Raw genomic sequence first — 18,649 nt, forward strand, 5'->3', positions numbered from 1 at the left:
TATATATATATATATATATATATATATATATTTACATCCAAAATATTTAGCGTGTACCTATATTATTGATGAAATTCATGATAAATTTTTCTTAAGTATTAATGAAATGTTTACTTAAATGTGTTTAATAAATAAAAATGAACTTAATTTGGTGTTGACATTTTCCTATCCTTGATGACTTGGTTTGATTGTTACATCAATAATTTTATTCAGATATACGTTTTTAACTGTTATTAGTTTATTGTTTGAAGAAACAAGGGTTGGTCATTTTGTAAATTATACTCTTGGTTGACTCTATAATTATAATAAATTATTATTATTTAAATGTTACAATATTTAAATTGTCATGAAATTATCAGTAACTTATATATGTATTTATTTTCTATAAAGACTGATTCCTTTAAAATATAGAAGGTCATAAGCTTATACCCACATGTGAGGTGACCCAGACGGTACCTACAGTAGTACAGTCCATAACATCAAATTTTATGTTCAGAATTATCAATTATCAAGAACCATCAATTTAACTCTGTTATTTAATATTTTTAATATTGAAGTAAATTGATATAATATTATTGAATTTAAAAGTGGGTAAGTGGGTATAATATAATCTATCCAAGTACCCAACTTACATTTGGTTTTGATATTTTAAAACGAGTCATTAGGTTTTAAAATTGTAAATTTAAAAGATTACTAGATAAAAGTTCAAAATTTTATGTAATTCATCAAATTAAAATCTCGTTGTTTTGCAAACTATTTTGTTGTTAAGATCTCGGCACACCATTTGTTTTCTCTCTCTGGCCCACGCGCCACATAGACAAAACGCATTTACGCAGAATCATTTTTTCTATATTTTTAAGTAATCTCAAAGTAAAATCACCCATTACAAAAAAGTTAGATAATAATATTTTTGAGGGAATAACATATCGATTTGTCTAAATATTGTCTTAAAACAATTTAAACAATTTAAATTTACAACATTTTTTTGTTTATTTTGAAAGTAGAATACAAAGTCAAATAACAATAAAATATAAAATCGATATGTAATTTCCTACCAAAAAAAGAATTGAAGTTGAAAATCTAAGAATTTTTAGTGTTTCAAAAGGTGATCATAAAACCGCCGCACACATACAAAAAAATAATCATATATCATTGTAAAATCAATACATTCTTTGCTCCGCTCAGAATAACTGCAGAGTAATAGGTATTAAGTATTATTCTGAACCATTTCTACTAAGATTCGGTTTTCATTGAATTCAATGACCTCAAAATCGAGGTACATCTTGACACCTACTGTTCAGCAGAGCGGTTATCTACTTGACGTCTTTCGTAAAAATTTCCAAAAATTATACTTGGATGTGAAGTATAAAATAGCAAATTAAATTTTGAATCATAACTTTCGCGACTTCACATGGTCGTTTGAATCGCGAATACGAAGTTAAATTTATATCAAAATACGTATCGGACACAATCGGGGTATTTATTTAGTTTTTATAACTGAAAATAGTATTTCCTACCTACTATGTACTGGCCGAAATCGGGACAGATGAATAGGTTAAAAGGTTACTTTGGGCTGCAATCGGGCGATGCCCCCCAATCTATAGTATAATAGACTTAGCTAAAAATCTGTGTAAATGCTGATAGCAATTTGGTGTGTATAATTATATAAAATAGCATTTAATATATATTTTAATACTTAATGCAAACATAAAGTGTTGCCCGGCGTATAGTATAGGCAAAATAGGTACATTGCTGAAGTGTTTTATAATGACTTTTCAATATTGTCCATAATAATTACATTTGATCTCTTTGCCAAGTAAAATGTGGTTGTGCACAATATTGCACAAACCAAAACGCGAATGCAGTATAGGTATGAATGTATGATACAATATATTGTATCCGATATTGTGTACACAGTCAAACACGAGAATATCTGAACACAACGAAAAATCGATAAGACAGAGAGTGGTAGGTAAGTCTCAAGTTATTAATTCTTATTTATTATTTTGATTGTAATTACGTAGGTTTTTTTGTTAGGAATTACGATTGTTAATGTCAGGGGCGGACTTGTAAGGTCCGGCCTACTATTCCAAGTTTATTAGCGGCCTTTAAAGGAATTTTTAGGCCAATTTTTGTCCTCTAACAATAATTGTGCTTATGGACTTAACACCTATACAAACTGTAACAGAAACACCTAACAAATGAAATAACGTTTGTTCTAATCATTTATTAATCATAGACCCTTAAGCTAAATTATGACCAAATACTATATAGGTAGCGGCGTAGTGTCAATAAACCTAATGTACCAATTTGATATAGTATACCTACCCTTTAGAATACAAGATATAGACAAGACAATAGATCTAATCGTTGGTCTCACCATAAATTGTTAGGCCAGGTCCACACAATGATATAGGTAAATTTAATATAATTGTAAGTTTAATGGCTATAATATCATGATAGTTAGAAGATAGGTACTGTCACAGTGCGAACAAATTATAATTACTGATACATACAAAATATCAAAACATAGTAAATACCTATAATACACCGTCGAGTATTTATATGTGTTTAAACAAGAAACGACGCACATACCGCAGCATTAAATATTATTATGAATTGTATATAGGGCTTTAATATATTGTATACTATTTATAAATATATAGTGAATAGATATTATACTGAAATACTGTCTTACTGAAAAGTGAATAATAAATAATAATATTGGCCAACTCTAAAATATCTATAATGTGCACATTATTTTATACAAGTAAACAATTAGATATTTTACATTAGTCCCAATAATGTATTTTTAATTCCGACGTAATTCAATGCCTCTTACCAGTGTTTGAATTAAAAAAATAGGCGCAGAGGCATAGGCGTAAATAAGGGGGGGGGGGGCTGGGGGGACTTATCCCCCTAGAGTTTCTATAGCCTCCCAAAAGATAATGATTTCACTACTATAACTTAAAAGCATCATAAGAGTATCAAGTATAGACTTGAGCTACAATCCCCAAAATTCAAACACTACGCCTATGCAGACATGCGGTAGTGTCGTCTATTCCGTCGATGATGTTTCGAAGTTCTCCTATATATCGTTCATCCATATGTTACTTAGAACTGTTCATTGTTCTCTTTACGCAGGAGATCAGTGTAAATACGCATAATATCAACATGGCCAAAATACCACCGAAGACGTATGGCTGACTCAGTAAACGAACGATCGCATAATACAGTCTGTGTCTTTGCACTACAGTCCGTTTGACTTGTTAGGTCGATTGTGATCGTGATCTCTAGAATATAAGCAACCGACATGTCAAAAGGTGACCGGCACTCGATGTAATTCTCGGTTACGTTGATCATGGTGAACCTCTCGTCGTCGTCCGCCTCATCGCCATGGAATGTGACTTCGAGGATGTAGCTGCCGTTAGATCGGCGACGCTGCAACGGTTCCGGAAAAATGCCATCTATACGGACGACGGTGCCTTCGAACACTTCAAAGTCAGAGTGAACCGGGTCAGGGTACAGCAAGTACGGCGTCTGTTGAGGCAAGTCCACGGCTTTACCAGCCAAATCCACACGAAACCCGAGCGAAAGACTCGTCGTCTGACCGGGATCGTCGAGCTTCGGAGGCCAACAGTCCATCGGCGAATTGTTGTTGTTGCGCAGCGAACATTTACCGTAGTACCTTATCCCGTTGTAGTCGACGTACATCTGCTGGTTTTCCGTGCACTCAAAACCACCTCGGACAGTCGACGGGACGTCACCAGATGCGACGCCCTCGAATGCTTGACCATCCAGGACGGTTGGCTCGGTGACGTATGTGAACATTTTTTTTTTTGTAGAACTTAAAAGTATATAAAATTCTCGTGTCACAGTGTTATTGCTTGAACTCCTCCAAAACGGCTCGACCGATTTTGATCAGATTTTCTGTGTATATTTGGTAGGTCTGAGAATGCGTTTTAGGCTTATTTAAAAAGGGAATTGATCACCCCCGGAAGGTGCTTAAACGGGAATTTTGAGATTTACGATAGAAATTTTTGTTTATTAATGGTTGCTATGGGTCAAAGGATTTGATTATTATTATGATTTTTATTATTTTATTATTATTAATAATTTGAATATTTTATATTAGTTTGTGTCATTAAAAATGCCAGCAAGACGCCAGAGTGCCAATTTTTGTCGTAGAACAAATGCAGCTACAAGCATGAGAAATAGAAGAGCGCCAAGAACAGACGAACAATGCCAATTCTATTATACGTATGTTCGTGTGAGTATGGCGCAATTGCGTGAATACCACCTGAACCATTGAACGGTTCACTTATCGGTACGGATCCAGATTCTAACCTGTTCCTGAGGTCAACTCGAACATTCAATTCATATTTCCAAATGACACCGTTTGGAGCAACAGAAATAGTTAAAAATAATTCTTCAAATTATCAACAATTTTGAATTTAACTCAACGTTCAAAATCAAAGGCCAAATTTTTTTATGTACCCTAGGTTTCACCGGTAAATTCTAGGTTTTACCGCTATTCGTACTTTTACCGTAACATATATGTACGATATACTGTGGTCTGTGGTTGTAGCGTAAATCGTGGTTCTGTGGTACAAACGAGCAGTTTCTCTTATCACAAAACCATTATCACATAACCGATCATTATCACGGTCACAAAGTTTAATACGTTTACTACGTTATTATATTAATATAAAATAAATAAATAAATATGTTAATATAAAATAGTTAATTAATATATAATTATAAGATTATATAATTTCAATAATATTGTATTGTTTCACTACAGTACTACACTCAGTATAAATTTGTAATACGTTGTTAAGATTGTTAAGTCATTCAAAAAACTAAAATAAAAAGTTAAAAAGTTATAATTAAAATTATTATAGTAGAAAAACTAGTAGAAAATTAATTAAAAATATACGATTATTTCAACCATGGTATCAACTAGGTCTTATTTTGTATAATTGTGGTCAGAATCAATATGAATGTAGGGAGTTTTGTCATTTCCTTTTAAATCGGCGATTATTTGATTTCTAATTGTTAATGTAGGTTTATTTAATCTTTGTTCTTCTGGTGCTTTTACTCTTTGTTTTTTGGTGGAATAAAATCTGATATATAAAACAAGTGTTAATAATATTATTGAAAGAATTAACATAATTATTAATAATCAAATTATTGTGTAAATACAATATACTTTACATTTACAATAATAAATTATTTATTATGTATATTTTTCAAACGATTTGAATTTAATTTGGCGCTCACTGATAGCGTATTAACCATATAAATGGTATTAAACTGTGACCGTGATAATGATCGGTTATGTGATAAGAGAAGCTGCTCCGAGGGGGGCAGCCTGCAGCAGCAATCTGTCACTAGACCTCACCTTATCTATGATAAATCGTGAATCTGAGAAAAAAGTTAACTCACGTAATCGTGTTCCACGTAAAAGTAATTTAGCTTCTGTTAAAAGGACACACTGTTGTGCTTTATTGATAAGGAGTTTTCAACAGTTTGCTTTTGTTTGTGAATATGACGTGAATACTGAATGTCTAGAATCTAGATAGTGAATAGCACATGTTCTTTCTTTTTTCATTTGTTTAAAATCATCAAAATTTCAAATTTATAATGAAAGTGAAAACTGTTCCATCAAAAAAAATGCCTTCAAAAAAACCCTTGGTGGGTGCTATACAAAAGAAAAAGTTTTCGAAACCTACTGGCGGTGTTTTGAAAAATATAGTAAAAATCTCTGATGCGTTTGAAGATCTGAAGTCTGGCAACGATCTTACAGGGATATCTTGTTCAAAAGAGCCTAAACAAGTTAAAAAAAGTGCAGCCAAGGATAAAGTAAAAGCTGACGTTAAAGAACCTAAAAATACTGTGCACATTAAGAAAAAAGGAGACAAGAAGACTGTTGTGGAAAATAAACAGAAAAAATCTAAGGAAGGTGCATCAAAACTTTCAATGAAATCGAAGCTACTGGAATCCAAACTGACGACTGAAGTGAATACTAACGAGAGTGATCCTAAACTTGATATAAAAAAAGTATATTAATATAATTTTTAATTTTTAATAATATTAAATTGTGTAATATAATATCTAATTTATAGGTTGAAGCCGCTGTCAATGGACTTTTTACATTGATAAAAAATGGTTCAACTTTACCGAAAAATGAATTATGGGACGAGGCTACCCCAATACACTTGGTAGTTACTGCAGTTAAAATGGGAGTCGGTCCAAAACGAGTAGTTCGAATGTATGTTATAAAGCATGACTAAATAGATAGGTATGATCACATTGATACGTGTTCTCATCCATTTTAGCGCACTATGCCTACTGTAGTTCTCATTATTTCATTGGTCTAATAATTTTACCGCCAACATTTTATAATATGGAGATATTACATGATACTGTGTTGATACTTGATACCATCACCTAAGTAGTTAAATCATATACTCAAAACTATAATAAGTCATAAGATTATAAGAAAATATAATTCAAAAATAATAATTTTAAATTTATTTTAATTAATTTTTAAAATATAATCTATTGTTGATAATATGAATTACCAACGAGAAGTCGAGAACTAAGTAATGGATAAGGTCTGCAGGAGAATCTGCGTATCAGTAAAAATGTGATCATACCTATCTATTTAGTCATGTTTAAAATGATTTTTTTTTGTGTCCCAAAATGTATTTCTTATGACTAATAAATATTGTATTTTGTAGAGCATTACCAAATTCACTGGTTACTGATACAACAGATATATGCCTCATAGTACCAGATCTTGTACGTGGTCGGAATGTGGACCATGAGAAAACGTCTCATCATTATAAAGATTTATTGGCTAAAAATGGCATTAAAAATATAAAAACTGTAAGTTGATTTAATGTCTGTTATCAGTTAATATGTAACCTATATGAAGTTAAATTGAATTCATTTTGATATCTAATATTGGTATCGGCCTGGCACACCAAAGGCCTGTGGATCAGTTTTTTGAAGGAATCCTATAATTAGAATCTAGGAAAAAAAGTCCCGTACCAGCCACAATTGTTTTTCATTAATTATCAAATTATTTTATTATATTATTATTCATCTAATTTATTATACTACGTAATACATTTATTTTATTAAAAGGTAGCTATAAACAAAATTACATTTAGTATATTACATTAAACAATAACTAATTATATCACAGTTAAAAATTCATAAAACAAACCATAAATCAAAATATATATAACAAATAGTTCAATAACATTCCTTAACATGTATTACTCTTATTATAAAATATTATACAAGACATATAGATTAAAATATTTGGTGTATTATTATATTAAACGAATATTATATATGGTTCTATAGATACCTATGTCAAAAAAAGTTTTACATAATTATTATTAGATATATTGTACATTATATATACATTTAAAATTATAAAATGTACACACTAGTAAAAAAGTGCTTTTTTTCCCTAAACCCCATAATTAATAGCCTTGGACCCTGTAAAGAAGAATTGTACTTAAAAATTACGTACCTTTAAATATTTTGATAAATACTTTGCCTACTCCCTATATAAGAACCTGCCATGGAAATAAAATATTTACGAGACCATAAAAAAAAAACCGAAAAGCTCAGCGGCCATGGCCAGGCTGACACTGTATAATATACATTTATTTAATCTTATAATTAAGATGTTAGGTATAGATAATACAATAAAAATTTAAAACGTAAAATCATTAATAATTAAAAAAATTTTAAGATTTTGCCAGCAAGACAAATTCGAGTGGAGTTTAATGAATATGAGGCTAGAAGAAATTTGTGTCATTCACATGACATATTTTTAATTGATCAGAAGATAAGCGGATTTTTGGTTAAGAAATTGGGAAAAGAATTTTATATTAAACGAAAGTAAGTTGATAATAGATTTTGTGACATGGCCTTTAAAATTAAGCAAAGCCTAATAATATTAAGAGGTAAAATTTTTTCAGGCTCCCAATTACTGTTAAATTAGCAAAAAAACACTTAAAAGCTGAAATAGAATCAAAGTTACACAAGACATCTTTTTTCATTGATTACAAAGGAACTACAAAAGCTGTTCAAGTATGTTGTTTAATCAAGTTTACCTTGTTTATATTTTTGTTATTATAATTGTAACCTCAGTACTTTATAAAATATTTTATAATATTGAATGAATGTTGGTTCTCACAAACATTTGATGTTAATAAGTATAATAAATATTAATGAGAAGTTGTAATATTATTCTAGGTAGGTCATATGCAACAAACAGCTCAGCAAGTTGCTGAAAACATCATAGCTACCTTTAATAATTTAGCACATAGTTATCCAGGTGGCCTAAAAAATATCAGGTGTCTATTGATTAAGAGTCCAACATCTGAATCATTGCCAATATATTATTCATTGGGTAAGTGTCTATTTGAGGGACAAAAAAAATGTATTTTCATTAAAAAATTTTAATTTAGTATCCAGGAATGAAGTTCAAGGACCATATACAAAATCTAAATTGTATTCAAAGGATAAAGAAGTTGAAGGTGAATTGTTTGGAAAACGTGTATTAGTAAAACCAAATGGAGATGTCACAGTATTGTCGGTGAGCTCATGAACCTAAGTTAAAATATTTGTGCAGGGTTAATTTTGGTTATTTTTTTAGGGATCTGAAGAAGAATCAGATTTTGATGATGACAATGATGATAATGTATATAATAAAAAAAATAAACAAAATGACAGTGACGAATCTGCTATTGAGGAAGATAATGAAGAAGATGAAGTTAGTTGTTGTAATCATACTTTAATAATGAGAATAGGGATTTGTATGCACTAAATCAACTTTAATATGCAAAATATATGCATTAAAAATATAAAATATGCACTAAAAAGTAAATAAAATTCAAGTTACTTTTGTCATAATTTGAATTTTGAAGCATTTTTAAAGAAAATTCTATAGCCATTTATGTTGCAGTATTGTTTAACCCGTAAGTGGTCTGGTCTGGTCCCATAGACTGCTGCAGTTTTTTTTGTTTTGATTTACTTCTTAAAATATCTAAAAAATTAATTAATTTTTTTAAACTTTGAATTAACGAACAAGTGTTGCATATTTTGTACTTTGTATATAATAGTATCAATCCGAAAAAAATATGCATATGAATATATATCTGCTTTATTAATTAACTATAATATTTTTTATAATTCTTTGTATCATATTGTATACTTAAAATTATGCATTAATTCTAAACTATTTTAAATGTTAGAAATCAGACGTTTCAATTGAGAAGGATGAAATTAAAAGTAATTGTTCAGAATCTGATGAAGCTGATTCTGAAGGTGAAAAAGGTGATGACGCTGAAGAAGAATATTTGATGGAATTTGTAGAAACAAAAAAATTGCAGGTATCTCTGTGTATAAAAAATATCTTGTAATTTATTCATATATTAATTGTATTTAATTTATTAGTCAAAAAAGAAAAGGAAGCAAGAAAACGAAGAAGCAAATGTAGAAAAGAAAAAGAAGCAAAAAAACGAAAAAGCAAATGTAGAAAAAAATATTCCAGTCAATAAAAATAAAAATAAATCCCCAAAAGCTAAAAATGTAAGTATGAATTTGCATAAATATTTAATATTTTTCCGCATAGTATGTTTGTATAATTTTTATTTTTTTATGTTAATTACAGAATAAAATGACTACAACAATAAAAAAGAAGAAATTAATGAAATAGTTAATATAAAGATTCATTTTGTACAATTACATTTTTATTTTGCTGTATTAAAACATTTTTATCTTCTGCATTGCAAATATGAAATAGATGTTTACATTTTTTAACTTATTAGTTATCCTTGAATATTTAGTAAGATCAATTATATTGTATCTGTTGAATTATCACGAAAACTCTTGACTCGTAGGTACAAAATAAAATTACCTCTTTCATTTTTAATAATTTACCTGAGGGACAGTAACTGATTGTTGTAACCCTTAAAAAAAATATTATAACATCTTAAAATATAGAATTTAACTTTACAACTACTCTTAAAAATCTTGATTTTGAAATAAAATATACAATAATTATTAGTAAGTACATAGTACATAATATTTTATTATGCGTAATACTTATATATTTATCCATCTTGTTATATCAGGGGAGGCCTATTTAATATTTACATAAATTGAAAAATCTTATTTTTCACCTATAGATGATAAACACTGGTCTTTTCCCAAACTTTTGGTTACTAATAATGCAAATTCAATGTAAACATCTATATTATTATGTTAAGTTTATTTTATTTCTAATTCATACTAAATGTTTTAACGATAATAATAGTCATCTCATAATCGTATAAACAATGAAAGTTAATATAAAAATTAATTTATTCTATTTTGACAGTTCAGTAAATTAGACATTCCCATATCAGTTATTATGATTTGTCACAATAAATTAATAAAATCTAGCCAAATAAAAAAAATGTACCTAGTTAGTATTAAAATGTCTATGATTAAAATCAAAGTTAATAGATTCAGTGTTAGTGTCGAAGTAAAATATATTTTCGGGCAATTCATTTTTTGAATTACCTACCACCCCTTGCCTACTTATTATAATATTTATTTTTTATGTTATTATGCTTATTAAATATCATATTCAGCTGAAGTTAGTCTTGTACTAAAATTTCTCACCCATTTAAAATTATCGGGCAATACTGCTCAGTGTAGCAAACATAAAGAATCATTATAGGTCTATGGTAGTAAATAATGTATTAATAGTTGATCTAATTTAAAAAATGTAGCTACAGAAACTAAGATACCAAAAATAAATAATACAAAAAAGAAGTTTATTAATTTTAAAATACAATAAAATAGGGACATTTACAATAAACATATTACGTATGCAGATGTCGAGTTGCATAAAAGGTTGATACTTTCAGTATTACTGTTCAATAAATTAAATAAAAAAAAAAATTTAATTGAACCCATACCAATAGGTTATTGATTAACAGCAGGGCCGGCTCAAGCAAAAATAGTGAACTAGGCAAAATCAAATTTTGCCGCCCCTAACTATAATATTATCAGTATTTTGGAAATGCTGCCCTAGGTGTGGGTCTATGTCGCCTACCCCTTGAGCCAGGCCTGATTAACAGATTACATGTATGTCATTGCTTAACACAGTTTTTTAATATTTATACATAGTCTTGGGCGTTGGGCTCTATGTTCAAGACTAGAACTGAATTTTGTAGCAGTTCCTTCTATTTTTAAAACTTCACCATGTCAGACATCAAAATTATCATCAAATGTAGTTACATTACGTAGATATCCAGAAGAAATGTTCAAATAATTTGTATCTGATTTTTTTTTTTTGTAAAACATGTATATAATATTATGGTTCATATACATAGGCATGCGCAGATCTCAATTTCGGGGGGTGGGGTCCTGCAATATTTTTGGGTCCTCTCTTAACAAGACATGTACATATTAACCAGTGGTAAATAATTACTAGAACCAAGTTATATATACCTATTCCCTTGGATATAATATCTATTTCTAAGATAATTAGTGCAATATATTTTACGTTTTATTATTTTTTATATTACAAAACATGATTTATTTTTTACCAGATATTTTAGAAAAATTTACATTCTATTCTAGAAGCATCAGTTGAAATACAGGCACCCTATGCTCCGGGACTTACACAATTACAAAATATCAAGGGTGCCCAGTAACACTCTAAACAAAAATAAAATGACCACTTTCATTATTCACAATATTTACATAAGGACTGTTATTGACTGTAGTCTGTAAGTTGTAACCCTAACAAAAATATTTTAATACAGAATTTAACAACTTACCTTAAAAAACTTACCCAAAAATTCTTTATTTTGAAATAAAAACCATAATAATTGGTAAGTACGTTGTTTAGAATATAATATTATATATGTAATACATTTATTTATCTTAATATAATATATTTATATCAGGAGAGGACTGACATTTTTAGCTTCTGAGGTGCTGTAAAAATTTGACTGTCGACCCCTAGGCTGATTAAAAATGTACATAATTAATAATCTACAAAATATTATTTTTCAACTATAAATAACATTTCTCTCTATCCACATTTTTAGTAATTTATAATTCAAATTCAAAAAAAACAACTATATAACATTATGTTTGGTTTATTTTATCTGTCCTTCATATTAAATGTTTTAAAGTTCTTCATTGTGGGGTATAAATCATGTGCAAAATTGACAAATTAAGAAAACCACTGGATTCAAAAAATAATTATGTGTTACTTATTTTATTTTTTGATAAATTAATTACAAAATACATAATCTCCCTCTTTCAGGGATGATTTTATAGATATTATTTAATAATATTCTATGACAGTCACATAGGGCCTATATTATATTTGAATACGAAACAGTTGATAACAAATTTAAAACCTTAAAATCTTAAGTACCTAACAATTTTTTAGTTAAAAACATTTTGATGTTATTTTAAAAAAATAAAGTCAATTTCACGAACAATATTTTAGTATTTTTTAGTTTAAAGGAATCATATTTAATTTAAAAATAAGTTTTTTTCAGGATGTTTTTCTTGTCAACGTGAAGAATTCTAAAAATAGATTTGAAGTTTTCACCAAGTCTACTTTCCCACATTTTTTAATTGACACCCACCACCCTTTAAGCTGAGGCACGTGCCTCAAATAAAGTCCTTCCACTGCTTATAACACAATGTATCATGACGTATTCATAATATTGTGTTCATGTTTATATTTTTATTTTATTTACAATCTATATTTTATACAATTAACGGTTAATTATTATTTTCATTATAATATATTATTATATATTCTGTCATATGCACATGGTAATTAATAATTAGGAGTAGAGTATACATGTGTTCACATTTATATTTCTGGGCTTTTTTTCTGTTAGGTTTTTTTCTGGGCTTTTTTCCGTGGGCTTTATTTCCATGAGTTTTTTTTCAGCCTATCGCGTTCCATAGTATACATGCGAAATGCTATAAATGCTGTCAAAGTGTCAAAATATCAAGTTAGGTAGGTTATAGAATAGTGATTATTGATTAGTGAGTACCGAGCGGTCTTTCTATTCGTTTCGCTTCGCCCGCCGAGTTCCGGAATAGACGGACTTCCGCGTTGGACGTGAAAAGAGCAACTGCGTAGTAAAAATCTCTGATGCGTTTGAAGAGATAAAGTCTGGCAATAATCTTACAGGGATATCTTGTTAAAAAGAACCCAAACGAGTTAAAAAAAAGTGCAGCCATCGATAAAGTAAAAGCTGACGTCAAAATACTTAAAAATACTGTAGACGTTGGGAAAAAAGGATGCAAGAAGACTGTTGTGGAAAATAAACAGATGAAACCTAAGAAAGGTACAACTGAAGGTGCATCGAAACTTTCAATATAATCGAAGCTACTGGAATCCAAACTAACAACGGAAGTGAATACTAACGATAGCGATCCTAAACTTGATATAAAAAAAGTATTTATGTTATCTAATATTGCCTGGCACACCAAAGGCCCATGAATCAGTTTTTTTAAGGGGTCTCATAATTAACGGGCTTGGACCCTAAGAGAAAAATTGTGCCTGAAAATTACGTGCCGTTAAATATTTTGATAAATACTTTCCCTCAATTTAGACCCTAGCTTTTATTAATTTATTTATCTATTAGTAATTACGGTTGGTTGACCTGCTAATTGCTAATTTATCCATCCATCTCCAATCTCCATCCCTGAAGTTTTTTTTTTAGGTACTCTGCAATTTTAAAATGTTGGAGAAACTTTGTAATCCAAACCACGTTTTTCAGTAGTTGAATTTGGCCAATTTATAAAATTGTCCGTAGCGTTAAGTATGACATTCCATGTTATAAATTGACTTTGGAGTGCAGGTACAAATTTTTTGTCCGTCCATTTTTTAAGCATTAAACATATTTGGACTTTTTTTTGCAAGATAGGCCTATAAAGTTCAGTTAATCACTTAATCCAATTCAAATTATGTAATTAGACGAAAAAAAAATAGCGACAATTTGACTCAGTAACCTAAGCTATTACAATTTTTTTTTGGGGAGGGGGGGTTTGAATTATATAATGTGGATAACCGGATTACCCTCTCTCCCGCCACCGGTCAACCTCACTACCACATACCACACACGGTTTGATTTTTCCCCTACCTATTTAATATTTTATTTCTCACATTTATCATCTGTTGCTTAGTCCAAGATTATCATATGCGAATGGACATTTGTTTCAACTGTCTTGTGTGAGTAACAAAAGTCTTGTTGAAAATGATACAAAATAAACAAATCCATATATTATTATAATATTATGAAACAAACGTTTAATAAAAATGAAAGTCTCCAACGTTTATCGAAGAAATATACCTAATAGGTTCTTAGTTGGTAGGTAGGTGTACACTGTATATATATATAGTTATAATATTATATTGATCCAACTAAGACCCGGCTGTATAAAAAGAAAAGTACGCCTTAAAATACACATATAGGCAAAATACACGCGAAACCTGCTGGACCACAATTACAAGAAGCTATGCGATTTACGAAAAAAATGCCTTGAGAAAGCATATCAAATTTGTAGTTAAATAATAAAGTCTGAAAATACAATAATCTAAATTGGAAATTGTACGTAGAAGTGCATGGTGCAGTTTTCAAATCATTTAGAACAATATCAACAGAGTCATAAGCTATAGCCAATTTAACTAGAAATTATTGTAGTGTATTTTCAACATTTTATTTGATAATAGTCCCCGTGGCCAACATTAGAACGCAGCTAGTAATGCACTATCCGACACATTTTGCGACAACCATAATAAAAAAAAACGCTTGCCAAGTCAGGGATCGCGGCATGTAAACTTTCTTGATTTTTAATTTTTAGAAATTTATTAACTGATATCACACCCAAACGGTAAAACAATCAAAAAAAATGTCGGTGTGAACAGCCCCACAAAAAAAATATAATATTTATTTTCATAGATCTCTGAAACCGGAGAGCGGATTTTGTTGTTTGGGGTCTTGTTGGAGATTCACATTGGTTTGAAGAAGTACAGTGAAGATTTTCAGAACTTTTTATTTAATAGTCAATTCAATGCAAAACATTAAAAAAAAATTAAAACAAATTTTATTGGGCGTTTTTTGATGTTTTTCAGCTTTACAGCTTTGTAGTGAATCAACGATTGGAGATAAAGTTCTGAAATCTTCACTGCACTTCTCCTAGCTAATGTGAATCTAACAAGACCTCAAACAACAAAATCCGTTCTCCAGTTTTGGAAATCTACCTCGCTAAATGAAAATATAGCGAAAAATAACGCTTTTTTTTTATCTATAAAAAATTAAATAATTATTTAAAAAAAATTTTAATTCAGCATTTAGTATCTAATTGATTACCCCTTTTTAATTTAATTATCAACCAACTTTTTAGCTATTATAGTTTAGGAGAAAAGTTAAAAAATAGAAATTTTGGGACTGTTCACGCCGATGTTTTTATGGATTCAAGTGGTTATACCGCTTGGGTGTGATATCAAATCACTCTCATTAATATTTTATATTAAAGCTAGCTAAATTACCCACCTACTCATCATTAGTGAATTACATTTTTATTATTTTCCTATTTAACACAAATTCTGGAAGTTTTCAAAATTCAGACTTTTTTCATTTCAACTACCACAATTACTTGATTAAAAATCAAGAAAGTAAAGTATCACTGTAAAACCAATATGTTCCTGAAATAATAAGGAATCGACAAATAATGAGCGATATCCTAACAAAAACACTCCGCCCGCCAAACTTGCTCTAAAAGTTTTGATATCATTGTATAGGTAGCTAAGTCTTTGAACTATAGATATCATTTATATTAAAATAAACTGCTGAAAAATTAAACTTGGCTTGATTTCACTATCAATTGTTTAACGGATTATTTGAACATAAATTTGATCTATAGTTTAAAGACTTGGCTAGCTGTAGCTATTAAATGATATCCAACTTTTAGAACCGTTTTCTTACACGGTGGAGTGTTTTTGTCGGGATGGAATAAAACCTATAAAACCACAGTCCACACGAGTGAATATTTTTTACGCAATTTAATGTTTTTTTTATATCTACCCAATGGGTTCTCAGTAGACAGGTGTACCTACATAATATCATAATATAAATAGTTATAATATTATACGGATAGAATAAAAACAACAGTCCACATAAGTGAATATTATATTTTGTTCATTATATTAGCAGCCATGTGGCTAGTATAATATTATTATACAATCGTACACCAGCCACGCGAGACTTAGTTCCGGCACGGCCTTTGTCGATCGCATTAGGATTTCGCGGCCCCATCACATTGTCGTGTTTTTGATTTCTTCCCATTCCGTAGAGTTGTATTACACGGTCACGGGAAAATGCCCACTCGGGCTTGGAATCCGTCCAGATACGTCGGGGCTATTGTTCGGCGAATAAAACGTGTACCGAGTGGCTTTTGAGTGGACATAAATACGCGCAGGTATGTGTATTAATTTATATATATGTGTGTGTGTGTGTGTGTGTGTGTGTGTTGTACTTTATAATAGTTCTGTTTATATATATATATATATCGTGTATACCATATAATATATTGCGCAGTTCCACTATATATATACTCGCCGCATTTTATCGATATGTTTATTCGGCTGCCAATAATGTTCACGAATAGGCGGAATATTGTGGCTCTCAGAAATTCGCCTTAACTGCAGCGAACATGTACCTCTGTCCCGCAGTATATTAAATTATATTGTAATGCTGATTGGAGACTCCAATCTATGTGCATTTTTATCACAAAAAGACTAATGACAATGAAGTTTAAACGATGAATGATTATTCGAATGCGACTCGGCCGGGTTAACCCGAAAATAGTATAAAAATTAATCGACACGAGTATAATATTACCTATATGAAAAAAATAAAAAATAATCATAGACTATACAATAATTATGGGAGCTGGACTATAAGCCCGCAATAACTGCTATAGGTATTAGGGAAATATTGCCTACGAATAATATTTTTTAAGCTCCAATAAAATAACTATACTATTTATTTATTGTTAAAGTAGGCGGGTATAGAATTATGTCAAAATTTGAATTTTTTATACGCGTGTGCACATAAAACGTGTACATATATTTTTAGATAACTGTAAGAAGAACAACTTACGAGGAACTTCGTATCGAGTTGTCAAGTCACCCGGTTCAGAAACATCAACCGCAAACCATAGTATAATATTATTGCACCGAAACATTTTGACTGAACCCCCAGGGTTTAATATCTCGGTTTTGGAAAAATTGCGTGAATTCGTCACTGCATATTCTATATGGGTATTTTTTTTTTATCTTTTCATTCTCGTCAGCGCTTACGTAGCTGATATATTATTGTAGTAGTCGACCGGCCGCACCGTTTATAGTATAACTCGTAACATCTTAATTATTGTAGAAGGCAAGTATACGCCTACCTGGGCTACCTACATGGATATAATATATTGTAATTAGAAGTGAAAAGAAACGCCGGTGATTTAATTTAATTTATTTATTCGTTTTGTTTTGATTTTTTTTTTCTTTTGCGTACCTGCAGATAATGAATGGCGGAACATACAGTTACTATCGTTATAGGTACCTACATAAATATCAATTTAAACTTATATTTTTTAAAAACAGTAATTAACTTTTAAAACGCGTTCCGCTATAATAACAGTGGGTTGTGATTTTTTTTTGTTTATCTTTACCGTAGCATAAAAAATATATATCATCGAAGTTCAAAAGAACCCTCTCCGCACAATAAAACAAAAGAGTAAAATATAGGTACATTAAGTAACCCCGCGGTAGGTAGTACTTTAGTGCTTACCTTTATGCTTTAAATTTGAATGCCTAATTATATTGTATGTTTTCCATTAGTGCATTGTCGTTGTGTATAGCCGTCTAGGTATTATAATATTGTCGATGTGGACGGCATTGATGTGGTTATAATTACGAAATGAACGCGAACGTGTACTATACATAATATTATATAGTACCTATATAACTATCGATTAAAAAGAAAAATGTTAAAAGTGTGATTAAAAGAGAATCTGATAACACTTATTATACGTGAATAGCTTATAGCATATAGCACAGCGCTGTGTTTATTGTAGGTGTAGAGGGTATAATAAATTTAAAATTTAAATTTAAACTTAAATAGACGGTAATAAATTTCAACAACATTTCGGTAGTTATATACATTATACATTGTATAACTTGGGCGGCGCGAATGGCCATAACCCTATATACCTACTCTATAGGCTCGATTGGGGCGAGAATTATATTATTATATAGGACGTATATATTATACTAATAACATAGTAAATTATATATATCTATACGCATTTTTATAATCGGACGACGCCTTTGGTTTAAAAAATGTTTTTGACGGACCAAAGGAGGAAAAACGGTCGGGGTCGTCGAACTCATTGATGCGGAAGTCGCGCCGCGAATAAGCCAAACGCGTGTGTTCTTGTATACTTTTATACAATAATATTATACTTTAATCCGTTATATTATATGCCACGCAGGTGGTTGTTAAAATGTCTTGCTCGAGTTTCTCAATAT

General features: G+C 30.1%; 1 protein-coding gene and 1 pseudogene across 1 annotated transcript; one reads left to right on the plus strand and one right to left on the minus strand.

The window, feature by feature from the left end:
* Window positions 1-3,110: 3,110 nt before the first annotated feature.
* On the minus strand, window positions 3,111-3,834 carry LOC132951411 (uncharacterized; annotated as a pseudogene).
* Window positions 3,835-5,542: 1,708 nt separating this feature from the next.
* Window positions 5,543-9,832, plus strand: LOC132951048 (ribosomal L1 domain-containing protein 1-like). Its single transcript, XM_061022740.1, has 11 exons — window positions 5,543-6,063; window positions 6,129-6,274; window positions 6,747-6,894; window positions 7,778-7,926; window positions 8,007-8,118; window positions 8,284-8,440; window positions 8,499-8,626; window positions 8,687-8,803; window positions 9,285-9,422; window positions 9,487-9,621; window positions 9,704-9,832. Exons 1-11 carry the CDS (start codon window positions 5,647-5,649, stop codon window positions 9,746-9,748), a joined length of 1,692 nt encoding a protein of 563 aa, XP_060878723.1. The 5' UTR covers window positions 5,543-5,646; the 3' UTR covers window positions 9,749-9,832.
* The last annotated feature ends 8,817 nt before the right edge of the window (window positions 9,833-18,649 follow it).

The sequence above is a fragment of the Metopolophium dirhodum genome, chromosome 8, assembly GCF_019925205.1.
Source record: "Metopolophium dirhodum isolate CAU chromosome 8, ASM1992520v1, whole genome shotgun sequence".
Taxonomy (NCBI): domain Eukaryota; kingdom Metazoa; phylum Arthropoda; class Insecta; order Hemiptera; family Aphididae; genus Metopolophium; species Metopolophium dirhodum.